Genomic DNA, 21,368 nt, shown 5'->3' with positions numbered 1-21,368 from the left:
TATCCTGTATACACATTTTCACACTATATATTTAAAAAAAGTACTCACTCCTGGAAAAAGAAGAATTTGTAAGAGGGTTTTGGGTTTTTTTATTATTAACTCCATAATTTGGCATAAAATACCTACTTTTAACAACAACCACTTTCAATTCTGAAGTCCCCCCATTCTTTAGATGGCACATGTAATATGACTACAGGTTTCTGAAAAGTGATCTTTGGAAACATCATATTAGGGTTAATACTGCTCGATTACCTTGCGTTGTCGTGACATCTGTGTAAGAGATTATAAAAAGGCCAGTGTATCAGAGGGCTAAGTAGGTGAGTGGCTGTTGGCATAAAATACGGGTCTTTTCTTTCCCTAATATTTCTTTATCCTGAAGCATTTTATCTCAAGAATTGCGTTTGAATTGAAATGATTATCAGGGATCACTTGGGTCCTAAAGCCTAGCCCCCATTCTTGAAGGCAATAAAGTTTCATACTATTTTAATAAAAAGATCAAACTCTTAACTTAGCAAATCTTCAAGACAGGGCAGCTTTTTTGTCCTACAACTTCTTACCAACAGCTGCTCCAGAATCTCAGTAGTAAATTGGTCTAAAATCCTCTAATTTTCAGCTTCAAATTACTCAGGACTAGTCTGCACACATTTGCTCATCTGCTCTTACCTTCAAGGGCTTCCTTCTCTTGGGTGTTTAAGTACAAAAACATATTTGCAGAGCCCTCGCGCAATCTTTCTCAGTTTGCATTTTCCTAGATCAAGTTCCTTCAAACTCCGCTCTTAAGCAAGCCTCTACTTCCTAATCATTACAGCCGTCTTGTTCACATCATAAGGCTGTTTGCAAGAATGCAGCTGCTTATCAAAACAACACTACAAAAAGCCACACAAATGGAAAGGAGAGTTCTGATTAAAATGTTGTACTCTGTAACTAGGTATATTAATTCTACTCTGTGTTCAGCTACAGTGAACCTCTTAAGTAGACAGAACCTCTTAAGTAGAAACAGGTCACTACTACAGTTAAAATCCATAGCAGAATAACTTAGCTAAGGAGATATTCTAGCAACTATACACTTCAAATAATCTACTGTTATTTTCCTGAAGCAATGCACATTATGACCTCATGCTTAAATCAAATATTCATTATAATCTGTTCATCTTAAACACTGTAAAATAGGAAACAGCTGAGAATGAAATACTAGTGTACTAATAAAACAAACAGTACTAAGAAACTCAAAAGCTAAACTAGACAAATCACTTTCCATATCCCAGAGAAGTTCCCTTCCGTCCCCCCCCTTTCCAAACAGTGAGTACATAATACAGTTGTTTCACATTTTCATTTGGTTTGTCAAAATTACACCCATCAGTTATTTGCATCGGTTTTACAGGAGATACAAAATTTCAACGGTGTACTAGAGAAAAAAAATACATTTGAGAGTCAACAATATTCTCACTCCTGTGCAGAGAAAATGGAGGCGATAATAAAAAGCAGTATCACTGAAACCATCAAAATACTTCTAGATAGCTTTGTTATCACAATACTTAAAATTATTAAAATATTTCTTGGACAAGGAATCCATGAGCTCTCTCCTCCCTTTCCTAATCACTCCCAGACTGGGGCATAAATCCAAAGCATCTCCATCTCAAGGTAATAGCTTAGGATGGAACTGCAACCAACATCCTCTTGTCTGACTTCAACGGGATGCAAGCCTCTATACTTTAATGCAAAAAAATCCCCTCTCCCACTTCCCGCCCCAAGACCTTGCATCCTCCCCTCGCGTCTCCTGCGGTGTTCCAGCAGTGCTGGTAGGCTGCAGAAGAGAGGAACACCTGCAGGCTCTAGGCACTTTAACTCCTCTTTGTTAGATGGAAGAGCCCAAGCAGAGAGAATCATCCCATCACAGGGGAAGGAGGGATGAGAACAAACTAAAATCCTCAGTGTGCAGTGCAGAAAAGGACTAGACCGAACCCAGTCATATTGCAGAGAACATCCTGAAAGCTGCAGTAGTGTTAGCACCAATCATCACACTATACTTTGGTATTAAAAATACCAATGACTGCACCACTACTATGCACAATGGTTGTACGTATCTATGGTCCACAAGTGGAAGACAAAATTACAAAAATTTACAGTTTAAGTGACTATTAATATGAACGCTAATGATTTCAATTGTGACCAATACCCTTTTTAAGACAAATAAACTTTTATCAACTTTATCGCACAGTATTTACAACTTAAAAATTTGGAGAAATTTTTAAGCAACCTGCAATCCTACTGTTAGAAAGATCAGACAATCTTTATGGTACTCCTCTAATGCTAACATAAACCGACATGAGTCTTAAGAGGTACAGAAGGTCAAAACCAAGTAATGTAAAAGCAAGTCCTTGCAGAGCAAGGATTCTACCTATCATAAAAGCCAAGCTTCAGCCTTCTAGATTCAATGCCAACTAAAGACAGGCATTCTCTCTTTGACATAAAGAAAACTACTGCTATGTGTATGTGGAGCTCCTATGACAAACTCAGAACAGTTTTCACCTCAGATAAATCCCCAAGATGTTTCAACTCTACACCTACCACTTTCTATAAATTACTCAATGCATTCTGAATGAAAACTTTAATAAAAAATAAAGAAGTACTCTTAGCACTATTATTTGTGAACTGTCAATCAAATGCAATGAACAGGGAGAATCTCTTCAAAGTTACCTGGAAGCAAATTTGGAAAAAAATGGCACACCTGGGGTTTTCATCACTGCCAGCTATCCTGAGATACGCTAACACATTTTTGAAGGCTAATATAGAAATCCCCAATTTACTTCTTGCTTGAAGTGTGTTTGTGTCAGCCAAGTCTGAAGACAAGACAGTAACCTAGAACGTAACACATCTGGTAAAGTAAAACTACATGACCAATGTTAGTGTCATTTTAAAAAGTTCAACAAGAAATTGGGATTATTATTCCAATTTTTATCTCTATATAGCTTTCAGCGATGGAAAGGTATACTGAAAATATATGCAAATGAAGATTCCCCATCTTTTTTTTTCTAAAGGAAACATGAACTAGAATTTCTCTCTATCCCTCCTGGCCTTTCTTTTCTCCCACACCCATTCAAAATGAAAAATGCATACTTGCAGAACTTAAGCACATTAAATGCCACATAATCAACAGTTTATCGCTGTCATTCCAATCAATTCATTTATATACTGTTGCACTGTAATTGTTCCACACTCCAGCACACCAAAAGCAATTATCACTGCATTTACACAATGTAAGTATTATCAGTTTATTGTATTTAAAAGTGTTTAAAGTTTATCCTAAAGATCAGAATACACCTCAATGAATTGGACCGCATACTGTCAGCTAAGAAACTATCTCCTTATTTCTCTAGTAAATTGTACGGGAACTTTGGGACCTCTCTTAGCCTAAATATTCAGACATTTTACAGGCAAAGATCTCTTTCCCGCACCCTTTGTGAAAATACCTTTTACTACCCTAAATGACAGTGGTAACTACCTATTTAGGACAGATAAATTACATGTTTTAATATTTCATGTGTCTGAAATGCAAATCAGGGCCAGATGTGCTATTTGCAAGAACTAAATTACTGTATCAATCAATAATAAATCACGGGAACATGCAGACGTTTAGTGGATGTTTCACTGAAAGATGTTTAGCAAGATGCATATGTAGCAATTCAAAGCAGATTTACAGCAGCTTTCCTCAAGTTGCTTAAAGACAAGCAAGGTGGTACCCAAAATCTGTAAGTTAAATAAAGATACTGCATCCCTGGTTCCCTGGAAGTCACCTGTGTAGTATTGCAAAGAAACAGGAATACTACTTATACAACTGTATGTGAAATTGTGTATTTATTTTAAATGTTTTTTTAGGGGACTGACATGACATCTGTGCGGAAAAGCCTGAGCAATCACAATGAGGTATCAATCCTTCACACCATCACTGCTACTATTTTCAGTGATCCACCCTGGTTTTGCTACAGTGCTCTTGGCATCATCACGCTACTGTGATTCAATATTTATCTGTTAGATCTAGTTACATCACAACACTACCTATACTACCTAAAACTCATGTGGAACTTCTGTAGCTAATACCTAACCCACAGTTTTTGAGCTCTCTCTTCAAAATTCTCCGATCACAAAACAAAGTCATTCAAGATGTGCAAACACCTGGACCCCTGTGAATCATCCATTCTCTAAAAGGGTGTGCGGTCATGCGTAATCACTGCACCTTCTTTCTAACGGTAATCAGGTATGAATAAAATAGTGTGTGAACTGCAGTGGTTAGCATAAAACCACTTGTGAGAGGAGTGCCAAAAATTGTCTTCAAAACATGTTTAGTAACAGAGTTTTGTTTCTCAGCTACAGAAGCTCCTCACTAACAACCAGCATTAAGGTAACGCAATCACTTACCATTTATTACAGCAAACAAGGCCCTTTAAACTTAATATTTTTAAAAGTTGTTTGTGTTAAGGGAAAGGTAGTAATACCTTGTGAAATGACAGAACTGAGTGGTGAAACTTCTGCTGACAACAAAGTTGCCTGCTAAGTCCAAGACTAGCATTTTAGTATAATCCTGAGGAAAGATTAATTCTAGAATATTTTTAGCCCTAGCTTTGAAAGTAGACAGCACTTGATATAAATTGAAAAGCATACTAGTGGAGACCGGACAAGAGAATACATGCAGAAAAAATTCCTCGTTTATAATCAAAACACAGTGAATAATTATTCTTATAAAATTCATTGTCAGGAAGAAAAAACTGCAAACACACTGAACAATGTCACTACTAAGGCTTCCACATAGCAATCTCAGCTTCAAATCAGAAAAACACAGAAGTCACAATATTGCTACATCTTTCATGTCCATTTTGCAACACAGACACAACTACAGTAAATACCTGAAAGATGACGAATAAATAAAAAATGGATTTCGAAACCGGGCAGTCACAAAAATATGGGGGGACGGGACGGGACACGGAGTTCAGCTTTAACTCTTTATCACCATCTGATTTGGGGGATTCTATGCATTTTCTTGGTGCGATTAGACAGACTGAGACTCGAACTGTCATTTTCATCCACCCTACAACAGTAGTTACCCGAAACAGGCGGCTGGGGAATGCTAGCAACTACCTCAACTCCTAGGTTCGATACAAGCCTCGAACATGGGTTTAATAGCAGTTGCATAATAAGGCTCAAAAGGCCAAGCACTCCTACTGCCTTATACATCTCTATTTCCACACGAATGAGAGTGGAGCGAAAGATCTGGACGAAAACCGAGCGCTACCCGAGCGTCACTATTACTGCCACTAACAAGCTGGTTATTATGCAGCAAAGAGGAGGAAAAACCAACACCTGGCGCACAAATATGCAGACACCCAGCGAATAGGTGGATCTACAGAGAGATATCTTCCCTTTCCCTTCCCCAATAGGCAATCCTTGATGGGTGTGCCGGGAATGGGATATAGGGGGGAGGAGAAGAAAAGGGGTGGGAAGTGGCTGCCGCTTGCTGCAGCCAGCCTGAGTGATGGTTAGGTGGTTAATCATGGTGGCTGAGGAAACATCGGGTCACTTCTCCCCCTTCCGCCTCCCGTGTAATAACGACGGTGGGCAGCGCGGCGGAGGCACTCGCCGTCTCACCGCCACCAGCCCGGGGGGGGGCCCCGGATCCCGCACCGCTCGCACGGACCCGCTGGCGGCGGCGACTCAGGTGGGTGCCGAGCAGAGCATCCCTCTCCCCCCCGCGCCCAGCGGGAGGGGCCGGGCACGGGGGCACCGCCGCCCCCTCCCCCGCTCTGCCCGGTGGCGCACACGCCGGCCCTGCCCTGCCCTGCCCGCCTCCCGCTCCCGGCGGGACTCACTTGCCGATCACCTCGCAGAGCTCGTACACGTCCTCGAACAGCACGTCGTCGTCGGCCATGGTCCGGGCGGGGGGGATCAGCCCGAGAGGCGGCGGCCCCGGGGAGAGGGGGCGGGAGGGAGGGAGGGAGGGGGGGCGAGGGAGGGGGGAGGGGGGGCCGCGGGCACGGTCCCCGCCGCGCGGCGCGCTCCCCTGCCGGTCAGCGCCAACCGCCACCACCGCGGTAAATCCCAACCGCTACGGCAGATCCCGCCGCCGCCGCCGCCACCTTCCGGAGGCGCCGCCGCCACCCGCCCGGGGGCTCCCGCGGCCGCGCCGGGACTCCCCGCTCCTCCTCCCGCGGGCCGCAGCCGCCGCTCCCCGCGCGTGTCACACACTCCGCGACCCCACCTTCCTCCGCCCCCCACCCCCCTCCCGCCCCCTCCCTCCCCCTCTCAGCCGGCTACTCCCCAGCGGCAGCGGGCGGGCGGGCAGCTCCGGCTAGCGGGGCGGCGCGAGGTCCATGGAGGGGATCGGCGCGGCGGGGAGAGGGGCCGGCGGCAGGCGGCAGCGCCGTCTCGCTCCCTCGCCGAGCGAGCGGGCGGCCGCGCGCTCCCGGCCGGGCGGGCGGCGGGGGGGGGGGGGCGCGCGCCGGGAGGGAGGATAATAGTGGGAGGGGGAGGGGCGGGGAGTTGCAGGCGCGGCCGTTGATTACGCTCCCAGACGCGAGGAGGAGAAGCAGCAGCAGCAACGGCGGCAGCGGCCGCGATAGGCGCTTGCTTTACTGGAGGGCGGGCGCGCGCGCCCAGCCGCCGTCACGCAAAACCGTCACGGCGCGCGCGCGCGCGCGCGGGGGCGGACGCCGGAGCGCGCGCGCCGGCAGGCCGAGCAGGCGCGGCACGCACGCACGCGGGCAGCTGCGTTCGCTTCCGCTCCCTTTCTCCCCACCCCCCCCCGCCCCGCCAGAATCGCGCGCGGGGCCACGCCCACCATCCGCTTGGGGGGTCGGGGAGGGAGAGGGGGGTCGGTCGGGCCGGTGTGCGCAGGCGCGGGCTGGGATGACGTCATGGCGCGGGGAGGGGGCTCGGCGGGGCGGCCGTCGGTGCCGGCGGCTGTGGTGCGTGAGGGCGCGGCCGGGCCGGGGGGAGCGGCCGCGAGCAGGGCCGGGCGGGGCTCAGGTGCCGACCTTCCTTATCTTCCCGGCCGCCCTCTCCCCGCCGCCGGCCCGCGGAGCGCCAACGGCTCGCGCGGGGCCGGCGGCCCCAGGAGCGGCGGCCCCGCCGCGTTGAGGCCGCGGGGTGCGGGGGAGCGCGGCCCTGCAGCTGGGGGGGCGTGTGGCGCGTAGGCGGGTGCGAGAGGAGAGGAGAGGAGAGGAGAGGAGAGGTCAGGTCTTGCCGCCCTCTCGGTGGGTCGCGAAGGCCGCTGCTTAGGTGGGGGGCACGGCGCTTCAGCTGCACACAGACGCGTGGTCTGTAGCGACGGGCGTCCCTTCTCGTTTTCACCAACTCGACTGTAGTAATAAAGAACCTCTGTGCAAAACTGGGCTCGTAGAGCTTTGTCCAGGGGCGGTTAAGTGCCTTTTTAATTTTTCCAAGAGGATATAAATATTTTCTGGAGCACTATTTGAACCCTCTTTGGTATTAGGAAAACAGCTTGCTAGCCCTAAAAGTAGTGAATTAAAAGAACCTTTTAGGCGTGCTCTTAGATACACTCTTCCAGTTGGGCAAGTAACTGCTTGCTGTCGTTTCTCTTAATAGCTACTTAAAAACAATGTCCGAGACATTCGGTGAATTTTAAAATGCTAGGTACTTACCTGATCTATTGTGTTCCGTGGTTTTTAACATGTTACACAGAAAACTAGATACGAAAGATAGATGTAAGTTGCACGTGTGTGCTTTTCCAACTTTTGAATTAGATGGTTTGTAGAAGAAAGCAAAGCTCTTTTGAAGGAATTAGTCAGGAACTGTTGCAGTTCACAAAATATTTATTTTTGCCAAAGTACTTTAGCACACATGCAACTTCTTAAAACTCATTAACAAAGGTGTATTACACAGTTGTTGCCCACACCTAGAAAAAACCTGTCAAAGCAGAATTATCTGATGAAACGGTTTAAAGGTTAGCTTTAAAATGCAGAGCTGACGACACTTCACCAAGAACACCTTGTTCCTGTCTCCAGAGGAATTCAAAAGGAAAAAAAAATTCAAGAAAAGCCGTGAAGATAATTACATCTATCTCCTGCACAATGGTAGCATATAAGGTGATAGACGTTCCCCGTGAGGCTGTGCTCTATGCCATACAAACCTTTGAAAAATATTTAAACACCATCTGCTACCTATCTATCTGGAATGCAAACAAAAAGCCAATATATTTAGATTGTTCCCTAAATTTCACACAGCTACACATGTGGGCAACCGTTTTTTCCTTTTGCGAGGCCATCAGGCTGAGTACCACACAGGCCTGACAGGAGTAAGTTTTAGAATATGGGTGAGCGTTCGCTTGTATTTTGAGCAGAAGTTGTCATCTGACTATATGCAGAGCCATCGCTGGAAGTTAAGACGGAAAAACGATACAAAAACTCACAAGGAAGAAAAACGCTCGTAACAGGTCCCTTCCCCAGGCGAGGCAAAGGCTTTCACCACCCTAGCAGCGTCACGTCACGAAGGTCTTGCCTTCCTCTGGATGCCAAGTGCTAAGAGTCACGCCGGGCCACATCACCCAGGTGTGACAGATTAAACTGAAAACAAGGAATACCAAGCATAATACATGGGGGGCTTTGGGCCGAAATACGGTAATAGAACAAACCCTTTCAGAGCTTTGGAGGGCAGTTGGCTCCGTTTTGACATGACACAGCACATAAACATGCTTTTTCGGCTAACGGATGGGGTCTCAGAGCACAGGCTGGAGGGTTAGAGTTGTTGCTGTGGGAAGGTAGTTTCTGGAAAGACACTGAACAAAATGGACTTTCCCTAAGAGATGTGGTCCGTTCCCTGGCATCTAGCCTACTTGAAGGGTCCTACTACCTTCCAGTAAGGAGGGTAGCGGCTGCTTTTTTCATCTGATGGGCTGAGCTTCCTGTTTCTTTTTTTCTTTTCCCCATTCTGGAGCAAAGACAACACACTTGTTAGAGCAGCTGTAGCATTCATTGCTTAGGCTGGCAAGAAGCGAGGCAAATCTATCAAAGCCTACGAACGTGTCGGTTGTCCACTTTCAGTGCAGGGGGAGAGTGAAAACGGGTGCTACCTACCGTTTCAGTTGCATGAGAAGAATCTGTCTGAGCTAGGATTTGTGTGCAGATCTGTATCATAAAAAGTTGCATACTGAACCAGCAAAAGCAGCAAGGATACCACTACATCAGCAATTGCTAGAACAAATGAGAACTATGCTGTAACTCAGTTTCAGTTTGAACGGGCTCAAGAAAATACAAGCATTAGTTTGCCACGTTTGCCAGCACCCGATTCCCAATAGTACGACCATCCAAGCAATGCACATACAGATATGTTTGTGATCATGAGTTTCAGCCGCAAGTTTGAGCATAGTCATTCTCTTTCCCTTTCACAGGCAGGCATTCTTGATTTTCACCCACGTGTCCAACAGATCTCCTGATAGATTCTGGGTTTAATTTAAAAGTTTAAGGTTAAATTCTGAAATACGCACATCTAACGTCTTATTAAAAAGTATGTAGCAATAATGTTTGACGTACGAGCGGAAGGAACTTTACACTTGAGACCTGGAATGATTTACTGGCGAGGATAATGGTTGGTCTGAAAACCATGCAGGGCATCAGTCGTTGCAGGGCTGGGAGAGGGACGTCTTCATAGGGAAATAGCGAGAAAAGGACACTGACTATTCACAGGAAGGAAATGCTTTACAATCCCTAGTAGCCTTCCCCAGACCGCTGCACATGTTTGAGCTGCCTGTCTGTCAGATTCTGAACTGCCAGGTTAAGGTGGTGTATTTTTAGGCAAACCACTATTGTTGTTCAATTCAAAAGTTTATTTTAAAGTCCTAAGAAATAGCTGAGTGTGGGCTTGGGCACTAGAAAACTCGTTTCTTAAAATCTTATGGGGTTTTCAAGGTTTAGTTTGCCATGGTCTTTGCAGGGTGTGCACATACAGTCTGCACACCGTTGGTGAGCCACAGGGCAGGTAAGTTGTTCAAAGGTTGTTTGTGGAACCATAGTGATCAGTTACATCCAAACAGCCTTTATAGTGTTTTCATTTAAAAGTGTGATGTAAAAGGTACGTGATGATGAACAAGAAATTTTAAGGGTTTGACAGTGTTCTGTAATCCAAAAGATGTAGGAAGCACCAAATTCTGTGCCTCAGATTCCAGGTATAACAGGGCCCTGGGTACTTTGATCTGTAACCTGGGTATTAACTCACTCCCTCTTACAAAGTTTGAGGATGATACTGACAATGAAGATGAGTATGAACTGTTAGTACTTCGTAAGAGAGAATATTGGAGGCCTACCAGGTTTCTGACAAACTGCCATATTGTTTAGGAGTGCAAATTCTATGAACTGAAAATAGTTCATGTTTTGGGCAATAGAAATGTATTTTGGTTGCAATGAAAAGAGACAATGTTTTGATCACGACAGACACAGACATTTTCAGTCCTTGTAAAAATGTCGGTCAAAAAAGCCCTAAAAACCCATCAGCCAACCCTGAATAAGTCTGGATAACTTCTTATAAAAGTGTATAATTAAATCAGCTTGGAAATCTACTGTGTGGCAGGGCAGTCTGCAGCTGAAGAGCTCAGGTGTAGCACGCTGCACAAGTCGTGCCACACCGTAATTAAGGAGGCCAGGTTTCCCACGAATGCGTGTCTTAACAGGTGAATCATGTCTGTCTAGGAAGATAAATCAACTGCAGTTTGCTCCTTAGTGGAGTTTTTTTAAGTTCCTCCACGGTGTCAATTCTCCATTGTTCAACGAGAAGTGGATTTCACTGCCACCCTTCCTCACGGAAGACGCTATCAGGTCTCCCTTCTGCAGCCAGGACAGTTGGAGCTTATCTCTGGGATCCGTACCTTGCCCCCATCTAATTCTGTTGAAATTGACCCCCAGGTTCAAAAGTTCCTGGGAAAGATACAGGCTTGTATGTATATGTGAACACGGCAAAGCATAAACATCATTTCCTCAGGCAACCGGCTAAGAGCTGCCGCTCTTGAAAGAGGAATTCTTTTTCACAGCCCTTCAGACATGGTGACCACATCACCTTCGCCAGACACTCGGCTCATACTGACCCAGCCACCCAGCTGGGAGAGGGTGCCAGGTCAAGTAATCAGCCAGGTCTTGGTCAAGGAATGGTAAGGGAAAAAGTCACATTCCTCATCTGTAATTAGACCGTAGTCATAATTAAACATAAATTGCAGTAACACTGCTGAAGATAGGTAGTCAACGAAACCAAAGCTGAGCCTATCAGATACTGCCAAAGCAGCTCACGGTCACCCTTCAAAATCAATTTCCAAAGGTGAAACAATCCCGGGTAGGAACAGCTGGCAACATCAAAAGAGAGGGGAAAACTTAAAAATTACACAAACCCCTACTTAATGGAGTTTCTTTTTTAGCTATTCCTTGCCGTTCTGGTTATTTTTCCTTTCCTTGTGTACTGTGTACCTGTGAAGAGCCTTGATTGGATTACTGGAGATGCTTATTTCTTTTCTCCCCAGTTGCAGCTTTTCCTCATCGATAAGTATGGATTAAATAATAAGAGTTGTGGAGGAGATCTCTCCATGATGCTTTTATTGAAACTTTTTTAAATTAAAAAGATCTTACAAGATGTACAGGGGATAAAACCAGGTAACAAAACCAACTCAAAATTCCAGTTATCTTTTCATCATTATCCTAAAGAGAAATTTGCAACCATATGCTACACTCATGCACCTATATACAGAAAAATAATTAAAAATCACATCATAAGGACAATATCAAAATGCTACGCACTAGTACTGAAATAAAAAACAAAACAAAAATCCCCTTATATTTTCCTTTCATATCTTTTCTTCTTTCTTGCATTTCTCACCCTCCTACTATCTTTTGTAGAAACGTATTAGGCTCTTTTGAGTAGACAGGTGCCACCTGAATAGTCAGGAATTCCAGAAGGGTCCCACAAAGCAGAGCAAGTGCCCAGAGGAGTTTTGGTGTAGATAAATGGCAAGGAATACTGCATCTAGAGGAAATGCTCATCTACACCATCCCTGCAGGATGCTGAACTTGGAACTGGCAGTTGCAGCTCTGGAAAGAGCCCTCAGACTCACCCTGGCAGTTCCCTGAAACCGTTGCTGCAGGGGTGCAGTGGCGGTCAAAAAAAAGCCAATAAAATATTGGGCATATCAGGACAGGCATGAAAACAAGGCAGAAGGTGTCATTTTGCCTCCATATAAAGCTCTGGTGCACCCACAGCTGGAAGGCTGGGACATTTCAGGCCTCCCCATCTCCAGGACACAAAGGAGTTTGCAAAGGAACGGAGAGAGAAGGGCAACGAAAAAGAAACCAAGGATGAGCCACCTGCCTTGCCAGGGGAGGGCAAAAGGCTGGGACTTGTCAATTTGCAGAGGAGGCACCTGAGGTAGGATATAGTCGAGGTTTACAAAATCATGAAGGTGGTAGATAAGGTGAAGGCAGAACTGTTGTTCACCAAGTCCTGCAATACTAAAACTTAAGGGCTCTCAGTAAAACAAGTAGGAAGGTAGTTTAAGACAGATACGCGAAAGTACTTTTTTAAAAAAATATACGCACACACTGGATAGTGAACTTTGGGAACTTGCTGCCACAGGAGGCTGTGGATACCAATAGTATCAGCAGGTTCAAAAAGGAATTAGACAACTTCAGGGATGACACATCATTATAAACAAACACTGGAAGGAATAGGCAGGGGTGTGCCATGGAGCATCCCTAGTACAACAGATGTAGATGCTGGGGAAGTGGAAGGGGAACTGGCTGCAGGTAGTGGCTAGGCTTTCATGCATGTTCCAAACTATCTCCTACTGCCACTGCTCCGTTTTCATTTTTAAAGGTGTGAATACAGTCTTTCACTACAAATTATGCAGTCAGCTTCTTCGCTTTTGGGGAAATCACGAGAGTCAGCATACCTGGAATGCAAAGAATATCCTTACCCAGGAAGGCCACGTTTTTGATCTCAGTCTATCCCCTGTTGGGTAAGTAGGGCTGGGTGGACCCATTAAGGCATTTCTTATATTCTCAGCCTTTTAGTTTCATCCTATGTTTCATTTTTCATTCCCAACTTTGTCCTTTATTTTGTCCTCATTCTGCCACAAATTTATTTTCCAAACCCTATTTATGAGGTTTGAGATACCTTTTTTTTCTTAATGCATTTCCCAGATCACTATTTCTATTCATGTGCAGTAATACGATCCAAAAGCTGACAAGGCTTACAGCTGAAGACTTCTAAGACACAGCTATGGCTTTACCACTTATCCTATAGCCTCAGGGTAAGCCAAGCTTACCACATTTTATAACTTCGGAAGAGAATACTAATTCTGTAAGTAATTATTTGCCAAGTATTCCGTCTTCCTCCTTGTCATCCAGCTTTTTTTCCTTTCCTCCTGGTTTTCTCAGCCTACCTTTTTTTCAGATCAGGTATAGCTTCACAGAAGAGAGCAAACACTGCTCTGCCTGGCCACTTAGTTACTTCCCACTTCCTTCCCCCTCTTCTTTATGTTTTCCCTTTCTGAAGTGCTATGCTGACACTGCATGACTATTCCCACCCAAACTTCGAGGCTCTTTTGTCCTTCAGGAACAAAGCCACCTGCAATGGAAGGGGTTCGTATCGACTTCCTGATTCGGACTGGCCAAGTTACCATTGAGAAAGCTTCTTGTAAATCTTTTGCCTGCAGAAATCCAATTCATAGATTGTTTGCAACAGATCTTTGAAATTTAGCAGGGAAGAAGTCCTGGAGGGCAAAGTTGTATGCTTTTCTGTGTCCCATGAAATTCTATTCAGGTCTGACAGAGGGAGAAACTGGTAGAGAAATAGTCTTTTTTCCTATGGCTTATGTTGGCAGCAGCACTCTGGCAGCCACACAAGGGGACCCGCTGTGGGCATTCCTGTCCCAATCAGCGTCCACTGCACACAGCATTGTGCTGGGAGCCTGACACTCTGGCTGTAGCTAAAAAGGTGACGTGAAAGTGAAGTTTGGAGACAGTAGAGAGAGAAAAAACAAAACCACGCTCTGTGATAGCTCTCTCTAAACCCAGCACATCATAGTATCTCTTTGATCTCTTCCTTTACGGGTTCAAGAGCACCCTTATTTTGAAGAAATTCGAGCCATACTCCCCTGATGATCACCTGTGCGCTGCACACGGTCTGAATCTCAGCAGAGATTTTTATGAGTAGCTTGGGGCCTTTTCATTTAGGAGGAAAAAAATACTTCCACAAAGGTAAAATATTTTTTTCTTGGGGAAAAGACATTTGTGTGCTATGTGTGAGACTATTTTCAGGACTGCTGCCCTATTTGCTCTTACTATTGGAATGTCAGTGGAGAATGTAACAGAAGGTAGGAAGAAGTGGGAGGAGGAACTTGATGTTAGGACAGGAGATTGACACACAGGTGAACAAATTGTTATCTACCTTGTAGTGAAGTGTGGTCCCTGGTGATGCTTTGCTCGCTTTTTATACATGAGGCCAATATCCTCACCTTCAGTTTTTTTCAGCCACAAGTGCTCATCTGGAGACAAGACTTTGCCCTCAGTTTTCTCACAGCTCTGGGTGCACAGCAACATCAAACACATTTCTCTGCTCCTTCACCAATGTAAAATCCGTATGTTATCACAGGAGCAGAGGAAAACCAAGGATCATGGAAATATATACACACTTTTTAAAGAACTGCAAATAGTCTAACTTAGTATGTATTTTACAGATGATGACTCCTAATCAGAAGGTCTGTCTGATGCTGGTGGTGTCCTTAGCACAAGTAACACAAAAGCATGTAGTAGAACTAAATTCTGAAGATTATATTTTTACTGTAAATTAAGGAGGACAAAGCTTTAGGAGTAATTATGTTTTCTGTGAGGAAAAGAGCCAGAAGTAACACTTTCTGATGAATTCTAAATAATTTCTGCTTTAGTCACTGTAGAGCTGGGCTCTGGATGGATGTATTGGCTTCTTTAGAAGGAACTTAAGAAAATTAGGGCTCCGATGATGAAGAAAGGCGGACCTACTTTAACATCTCGTCTTCCCCAGCCTATGGAACAGATAGCTGTGTTGCCTGTCACTCAGACTCTGAACTACCCACTTAGAGTGCAGGGTTTTTAGGCTAATTAAAGCCATCCCTATTGCTGACAGTCCACCCAAACCTCAGTGCTGTAACAGGCACAGGAACAGAGAAGCATCTCTGAGGCCAGCCCAGAGCAGGAATACACACTGGTGTCCTCACCATGCTGCCACTGTGTGTCATTCAAATCCTTCAGACTCCCTTGCCGTTTGGGTTCTCTTTGCGGAAGATTTACAAATACCATGGTGTCCATTACGTGCTCCATACCCACAAGCTTTGGGTATGCCTGTACTCAGTCATCACAGTTTTGGATAAAGGACAACTCTTAGACAGGAGGCTCGAGTTCAGTCATAATAACTGATTCTTTCAAATAAGAACAAAACAGGATCAAGTGTTTTCTTGTTTCAGAAGAAAGGAGATGCTATCTAAAAAACTTCTTAGCATTGATATCTAATAATTAACTGCTAAGTACTTATTTACAGTAATTGTCAGAACAATGGGTAAATGATACCATGAGTGGAAAAGCTGTGACTCATAGTACTAGGCCTGATGGTGGTTGTGTTGTCCCTCCTTTGGTGCCTTTGGTTGGAAGTATAAAGATGCAGATGTAGCCCACAGTAGTTGTACCCGTCCAGAAGCATGTCAACTCAAGAATGTGAAGGGCATGCACACCAGCAATGGAATATATATAGGGAAACACACTATTATTGTCTCTGCTGTATAGCTACAGCCAGTGCCCAGCTGGTCAGTAAACCAAGATTTTGGCAAGTGATCGTTAATTCTGTTTTCTCATCTTGTGAGTTTCTAATAGGAATCATCTCATGTAACTTCAGACACCAATGGTATAGAGGTCTACATCTGAGCAAGTTATCTGGGCTTCCTCTACAGCCAGTTAACAGATATAGGCATTTCTGGGGCATAATCACTCTGGATATGCTGAGGAGGCAGAGAGTAGCTCCAGCAAAGTTCCTAGGTTTCCCTTACAAAAAATAGGGATATTTTGCCTTTGATCTTTCAGAGGGGATGCTTTAAACTAAATTACTAGTTTTTAAAAAAGTAATGAGAAATGTGTTATTTTTTCCTGGTCTAGCTTTCACCTTCCACAGAAGTGAAAAAGATGTCTCCTCCATATGTCTGTGTTGTCCTGCAGCCAGCAGGCACCATGGAGTTTGATAGGGATCTGCCTTACTTGGAGCATGAGCTCTTAACAAGAGCACTGCACTTTGTAGCTTGTATTTAACAACTGGTTCTAGCCAGAACCTCTTAAAGACATGGTTCTCAGCAACTTCCCTCTGCATCCTGAAATTAAACATTAACATAATAAGGACGTTCAGATACTAACTTAATCTAACTTAATGAATGAGCACACGTTCAATTAGTCTCTGAGATACTCGGCACTGATTCAATGGAATTGGAAATCTCTCCCAGAGTATCAATACTCTTGCTGTCAGATGGCAGCAAGTCTGTTAGTTCCAGTTGTGCCGTGTCCTGAACTAATTCATTTCAACCTGCTGCAGCTGTTGGCTGTCAGAATTTCTCAGGTAAAATGACTGTGTTGGTACTCCTTCTTTGGAGAAAGTGTCACTTATTCCTCTGCATATGTCCGCCTGGGGTGTCAATTTTGTCTCTGACCACAGGATATTTCTTGTGACATTATTGCTGTTTGCAGTCATTGCTTTTCATCACAGATATTCTCACAGTTGTTTTTTACAAAATGGTGACAGCTCCTAGTACCCCAGATTATGTTTCCCTTTTACCTTCTCCCCACCCCATCTTTTTTCCCATATATCTGCTGGTTGCCGTGACTTTGACATGAGTTCCTAACAGGCACTCAAGAGCAGGCACTGTTGTTTTCAGTTTTTTGTTGAATAAAATGTCAGCAAGTAACAAGTCATGTTACATTGGTACCACTCCGTTATTTAACAGTGCCAAGTACGGATCAGAATTGGCATCTGTTCCTGTACGTTCTTTAACATATTTTCTTCAGAAGCTGGAGATAATGGAGGTTATGGTTATATGACTGAACTTATATTTCAGAGCAGAACGGTTAAACACGAACCTGATAAACGTCAGACATTACTATATCAGGTATACCAGGCCTAGCATATCGAATCAAATTTGGGATGTCATCTTTCTAAGCTGTTATGTTTTCTAGCAACACTATCTCAGGAAAATGAGACTACTCTAAATACTTACCTGGAAGTAAGGGACTGCTGACTGTATATTTTCCTTTTCCAGCCAGGACATGCAAGTTTGTTTCTCCTTTGCATTGGGAACAAGTACTTGCTGTGCCATGTGACAAGTCTTACCACTTCCTTAATGGCATCGTTTGTTTAGGATCAGGACAAATCTCTAGTCCTTCTCTTAGAGTTTTGAATCCCTAAATGAGTTTCCTCAGTCCATTTTATCATTTTTCAACAACATCGTAAAAATGACAGCTCCAGTGTCTTTAAGCATCCATCTGGTGCTAAGAGCTTCCCCCAACTCTAGCGTGATAAATATTAGTAAAGACAGTATAATGTGCTGGGCATGGTATGTAAATAGTTTTAATTACATTTTGTAAGAAACATGTTTGTAAGAGCAGTTTTGACAATCAAAGTTCGTATTCTGCTTTTACTGTTGCTGTTCATCTGCTTGATTCACGTAAAATCTGACTCTGGACTTTGAACCACGGCCCTGTTGTTAAATAGGAGAGCGTGCCTCCAACCACCAAAACTTTCCTAGGTTGACATTTAACTTGCAAATCCCGTATCTGTAGCTGAATATCACTCTTTAAAGTACTATTTCCCAGGTCCCTGTGGCTGACACTGACTTTCAGCTAAAACTGAACTCTGGGGAATGAGAGCGTGACCCTTTCCAGCTGCGGGGCTGTCAACCATTGCCTCCCTCTCCTTTTGAGGGCACGGGCATTTTGTTGACACTTGCGACACGCACGCCGCTGCTGTGCAGCTCAAAGAGGACTCGTGCCACTGCCTTTCTGGGAGCAGGTGGCAGAAAAGTTCGCATTGTGGTTACTTTTACAGGCCTCTCTAACTCCTTCAGTTTCTCCAAAGCTTTGTCACTAGTGGTGACGCTCGTTTCTCAAGCACTTTGCCATGTCCTCTGTTTTGTAGAGCAGCAGGCTTAGAAAGCTGGTTCTGGCAGCTCCATCAGGCACAAATTTGCCTACAACATCCGTCTCTCCAAGGAATCTTTAAACCCTTTCTTGTCTGTCAGGCTAGGTATACTAATGATAACATCAACCTCCCTTGTGTGATCATTTCCTAAACCATTCTAGAAAATGAGCTGGATTAATGAAGACTTATTATTTAAATTGCTGAAGCTACCCAGCTCATTTTGACTGAACGCATGAGCTTCTGCCACGACTGCTACAAACCGGAATGGATGTCTATTGGTCCCTAAGCATCCAACACGTCCTAGTTGCAAGATTATATACCTTAGTTTAAACCTCATAAACTAAAGCAGCTATGACTAAATTTCTGAGACCGTGCTCATATGCTAAGCTAGTTGTATGTGACAGCACAAAGCTCTGCATAGGTTAATTTGCTCTGCTGAAAGCTCACTAATTTAAATTTGGCTCAGATATCTGTGCTGTCCGTTGCGGTCTTCAGTGAAGTTATACCCTTAGTTCATTTTATTTTTGGTCCCAGGCTTTGTTCTGTAAGCATACAGAGGCAAGACGTTTGAGTGAAATCTGATTAATTTCCTGTCTGATATCTCACTGACAGCCATGGCTTAACCTGGCTCTCTGCACCGGCTCCTGGCTTTTTCCAGAGCTCTGGAAAGCTGTGGTTCCCTGCACTGGCCAGCCTTACAGCTGATACTGTCAGCTAACAGCAGCTGCGGCGCAGAAAATGTTCTCAGGTCTTGTACTTTGAAGTCTATGGATGGCACTCATAACAGATAGGCAAAAAATGCTGGCAATTCAATTGTAATTAAAAAAAATTAATTTCAACGCTCAAGTGATTCCATCTTCAATGTGAAAATGTCACAGGTCTCAGCAGTCCTGTTACCCTCAGCAGACCTGTATGCTGTTAGTCAGCATACCCTTGTTTCACTAGAATTACATTTGAAATCAAAAGTTAAGATTTTCAAAAGAAATGCATTTTGTTTTCTTTTAGGTTTAACCTCTCACTTCAAATAAGAGGAGGTTGGTAACATCATTTGCTCTGTTTCTGAGATACTACGTTAGGCATTTGCCTGATTTTTCATTTTACCTTTTCCTCTTTATGCTTTGATTTTTCATGTCACACAAATGACACAGTAGCCCTAAATATAGCAGAAGATTGCTCATGAGACTCTCTTAAATTAATCTTATGAAAAGAATTGATTAAACTTAGTTCATGACTAAAAATTACATCTTCTTTTTTTCTCTTTGTTTGGCTCAAGGTCAATTTTAAGCACCTTTGTCATTCTTCGACAGATACGCAAAATATTTTGGAAAACATTTTGAGAAGGAGAAATAGAATAGAAAAAGCCTTGTTCCCACACAATCTTAAACCCCTGGGGTCCGCTCCTGCAGCACACTGAAAGATCACATCTATAATCTGTTCCTTAAACTTGGGATCTCTCATATGTAAGATTAAGTGTGTGTTGAAGCATCTGAAAACTTTGTTTTGTCTGTTTAACTGAATCAGCCTTCTGTATGGTGATATCAAACTCAAGTACACTCTGAAAGCATGCCTGGCTCATTTTCAGGCACTGCAGTAAAATGACCTCCCTCCAAGGGGGAGATAATGCAGGAGAGATACTAACTGAGGAGTCCCCCCACCAAATTCAGCATGTAGCCTGCCCTGGATAGTTATTTCTTTGCTGCTGCTTCTTGCTGCAAAACACCAAGCCTTTAGAGGAGATCTTCATGTCATGTAGACTGGACATACAACATGACGAAAACATTACTCCCAAACACAATTCTGTGTATTTTTACCCCCGTCTTCTTAGTACACTTATGGGAGAGATGCTAAGTGAAAAGTGACCCAAGCGGGATCTTCTTTACAGTATGACAGGTTGTTGCCAGGAATTCAGCATGAACAATCAAACAATTTTACTCTTCTGTCTTTAACACAGCATACTGAGATAAGGAAAAATAGTGTCCTACACAAATATAGTACAAAATCAGAATTATATTTTCTGATTCAAGTACCAGCATGTGGAAAAGAAGAGAAAAACTTTGCTCTGAAATCTGCCGTTTAGATGGTGCTTCGGCAGAGAGAAAGTCAAGAGTTCTGCTGAAATAAGCAAAGAAATATGTGGAACATGGAGATCAAAGCCAGCCTACACTGTAGGAGGACCAACTGGCATTGGCTGGTGTCTCTGTGATGTATTTAATAAATACAAATTCAAATACATACGTATTCAAATAGTAATAGTTTTACATGTCTAAAGCTCACCCTCTTCCATTTGCATATTGGTCTTGCATCACTTTGAATGGGACTAAATTGCTTCAGTAAATTTGATGTCAGCTACTAATATTTTAGATGAAGCTGCCAAAAAGTTACAACCATAATTTACCCAATAGAATTACTGCTGTGAACTTTGCTACGAGCTACTGACCGAGTAAATAAATTCAAAATTAAAGTGGTGTAATTTATCTCAGACTTTCTGCAGTTAGGGTCCTATGCAATACTTCATGAAGTTGAAAACCAATACAGTGTTAAAACGACAATACTGGAAAAAAATATTCAGATTCTCTAATTATGTGATGTATGTTAAGACCTTGAAACTAATATCTGCAGCATACTGGTGCATTAATACTAAGACTGTATAGTTCTGGCTTTGAGAAAGAAGATACACATTTGACAAAAAAATGTTTATATCCATGATTACAATGACCATTTAAAGGACAGGTTAGGGCAGGAAACAATGAGGACTACTGAGACAGAAACCAGAAAAATGAGCAGTGTGAAACATTTATTCAGCAAGAAGACTTGGGTTGTTGTGAAAATTCCCCCAGCCCAGTGTTAGAACGGTTAAACTCGAACTGAAACCTTTGGCAACTGTGCCCTGCTTGGAAATATTTATAGAACGCTAATACTTAGCAAGTGGAAAAATTTTCCTACCAAGGATCTCCAAGCATTTTACAAAACGTTAATAATCAAGCTTCATAAAAAAATAACGTGTAGCTTTTCCAGATGTGTGTGCTCCCGCAGGCAGGCGGTTCGAAGCCCCGCTGTCTGGCCCAGCAGAGACAGCTTCCACTCGGTGCCCGCAAAGTGTTCCCTGTCCTGTCCAGAAAGGAAATCCTCGGAAAGCTGGCAGGGTATTCAGAGACGTACAGAGCAGCAGGGCACCCTGC

The 21,368-nt window shown here is 43.8% G+C and overlaps 1 protein-coding gene and 1 long non-coding RNA gene across 11 annotated transcripts in view; one reads left to right on the top strand and one right to left on the bottom strand.

The window, feature by feature from the left end:
- CASK (calcium/calmodulin dependent serine protein kinase) overlaps nt 1–5,956 on the bottom strand; it is a 235,006-nt gene extending 229,050 nt beyond the window's left edge. For all 10 annotated transcript variants that reach the window (XM_076355172.1, XM_076355180.1, XM_076355195.1 and 7 more), the window contains exon 1: nt 5,862–5,956. In XM_076355172.1, coding sequence (XP_076211287.1) covers nt 5,862–5,920 — 59 coding nt within the window. In that variant the 5' untranslated portion in view covers nt 5,921–5,956. The remainder of the gene's footprint in view (nt 1–5,861) is intronic.
- LOC143168633 (uncharacterized) overlaps nt 5,553–21,368 on the top strand; it is a 38,871-nt gene continuing 23,055 nt past the window's right edge. Inside the window, exon 1 of the long non-coding RNA XR_012996754.1 lies at nt 5,553–5,710. This is a non-coding gene — a long non-coding RNA (uncharacterized LOC143168633). The remainder of the gene's footprint in view (nt 5,711–21,368) is intronic.

Source organism: Aptenodytes patagonicus, chromosome 1, assembly GCF_965638725.1.
Source record: "Aptenodytes patagonicus chromosome 1, bAptPat1.pri.cur, whole genome shotgun sequence".
In the NCBI taxonomy this organism is placed as follows: Eukaryota; Metazoa; Chordata; class Aves; order Sphenisciformes; family Spheniscidae; genus Aptenodytes; species Aptenodytes patagonicus.
The sequence above is the reverse complement of the archived record's forward strand: the minus strand, read 5'-3'. Positions and strand labels throughout refer to the sequence as shown.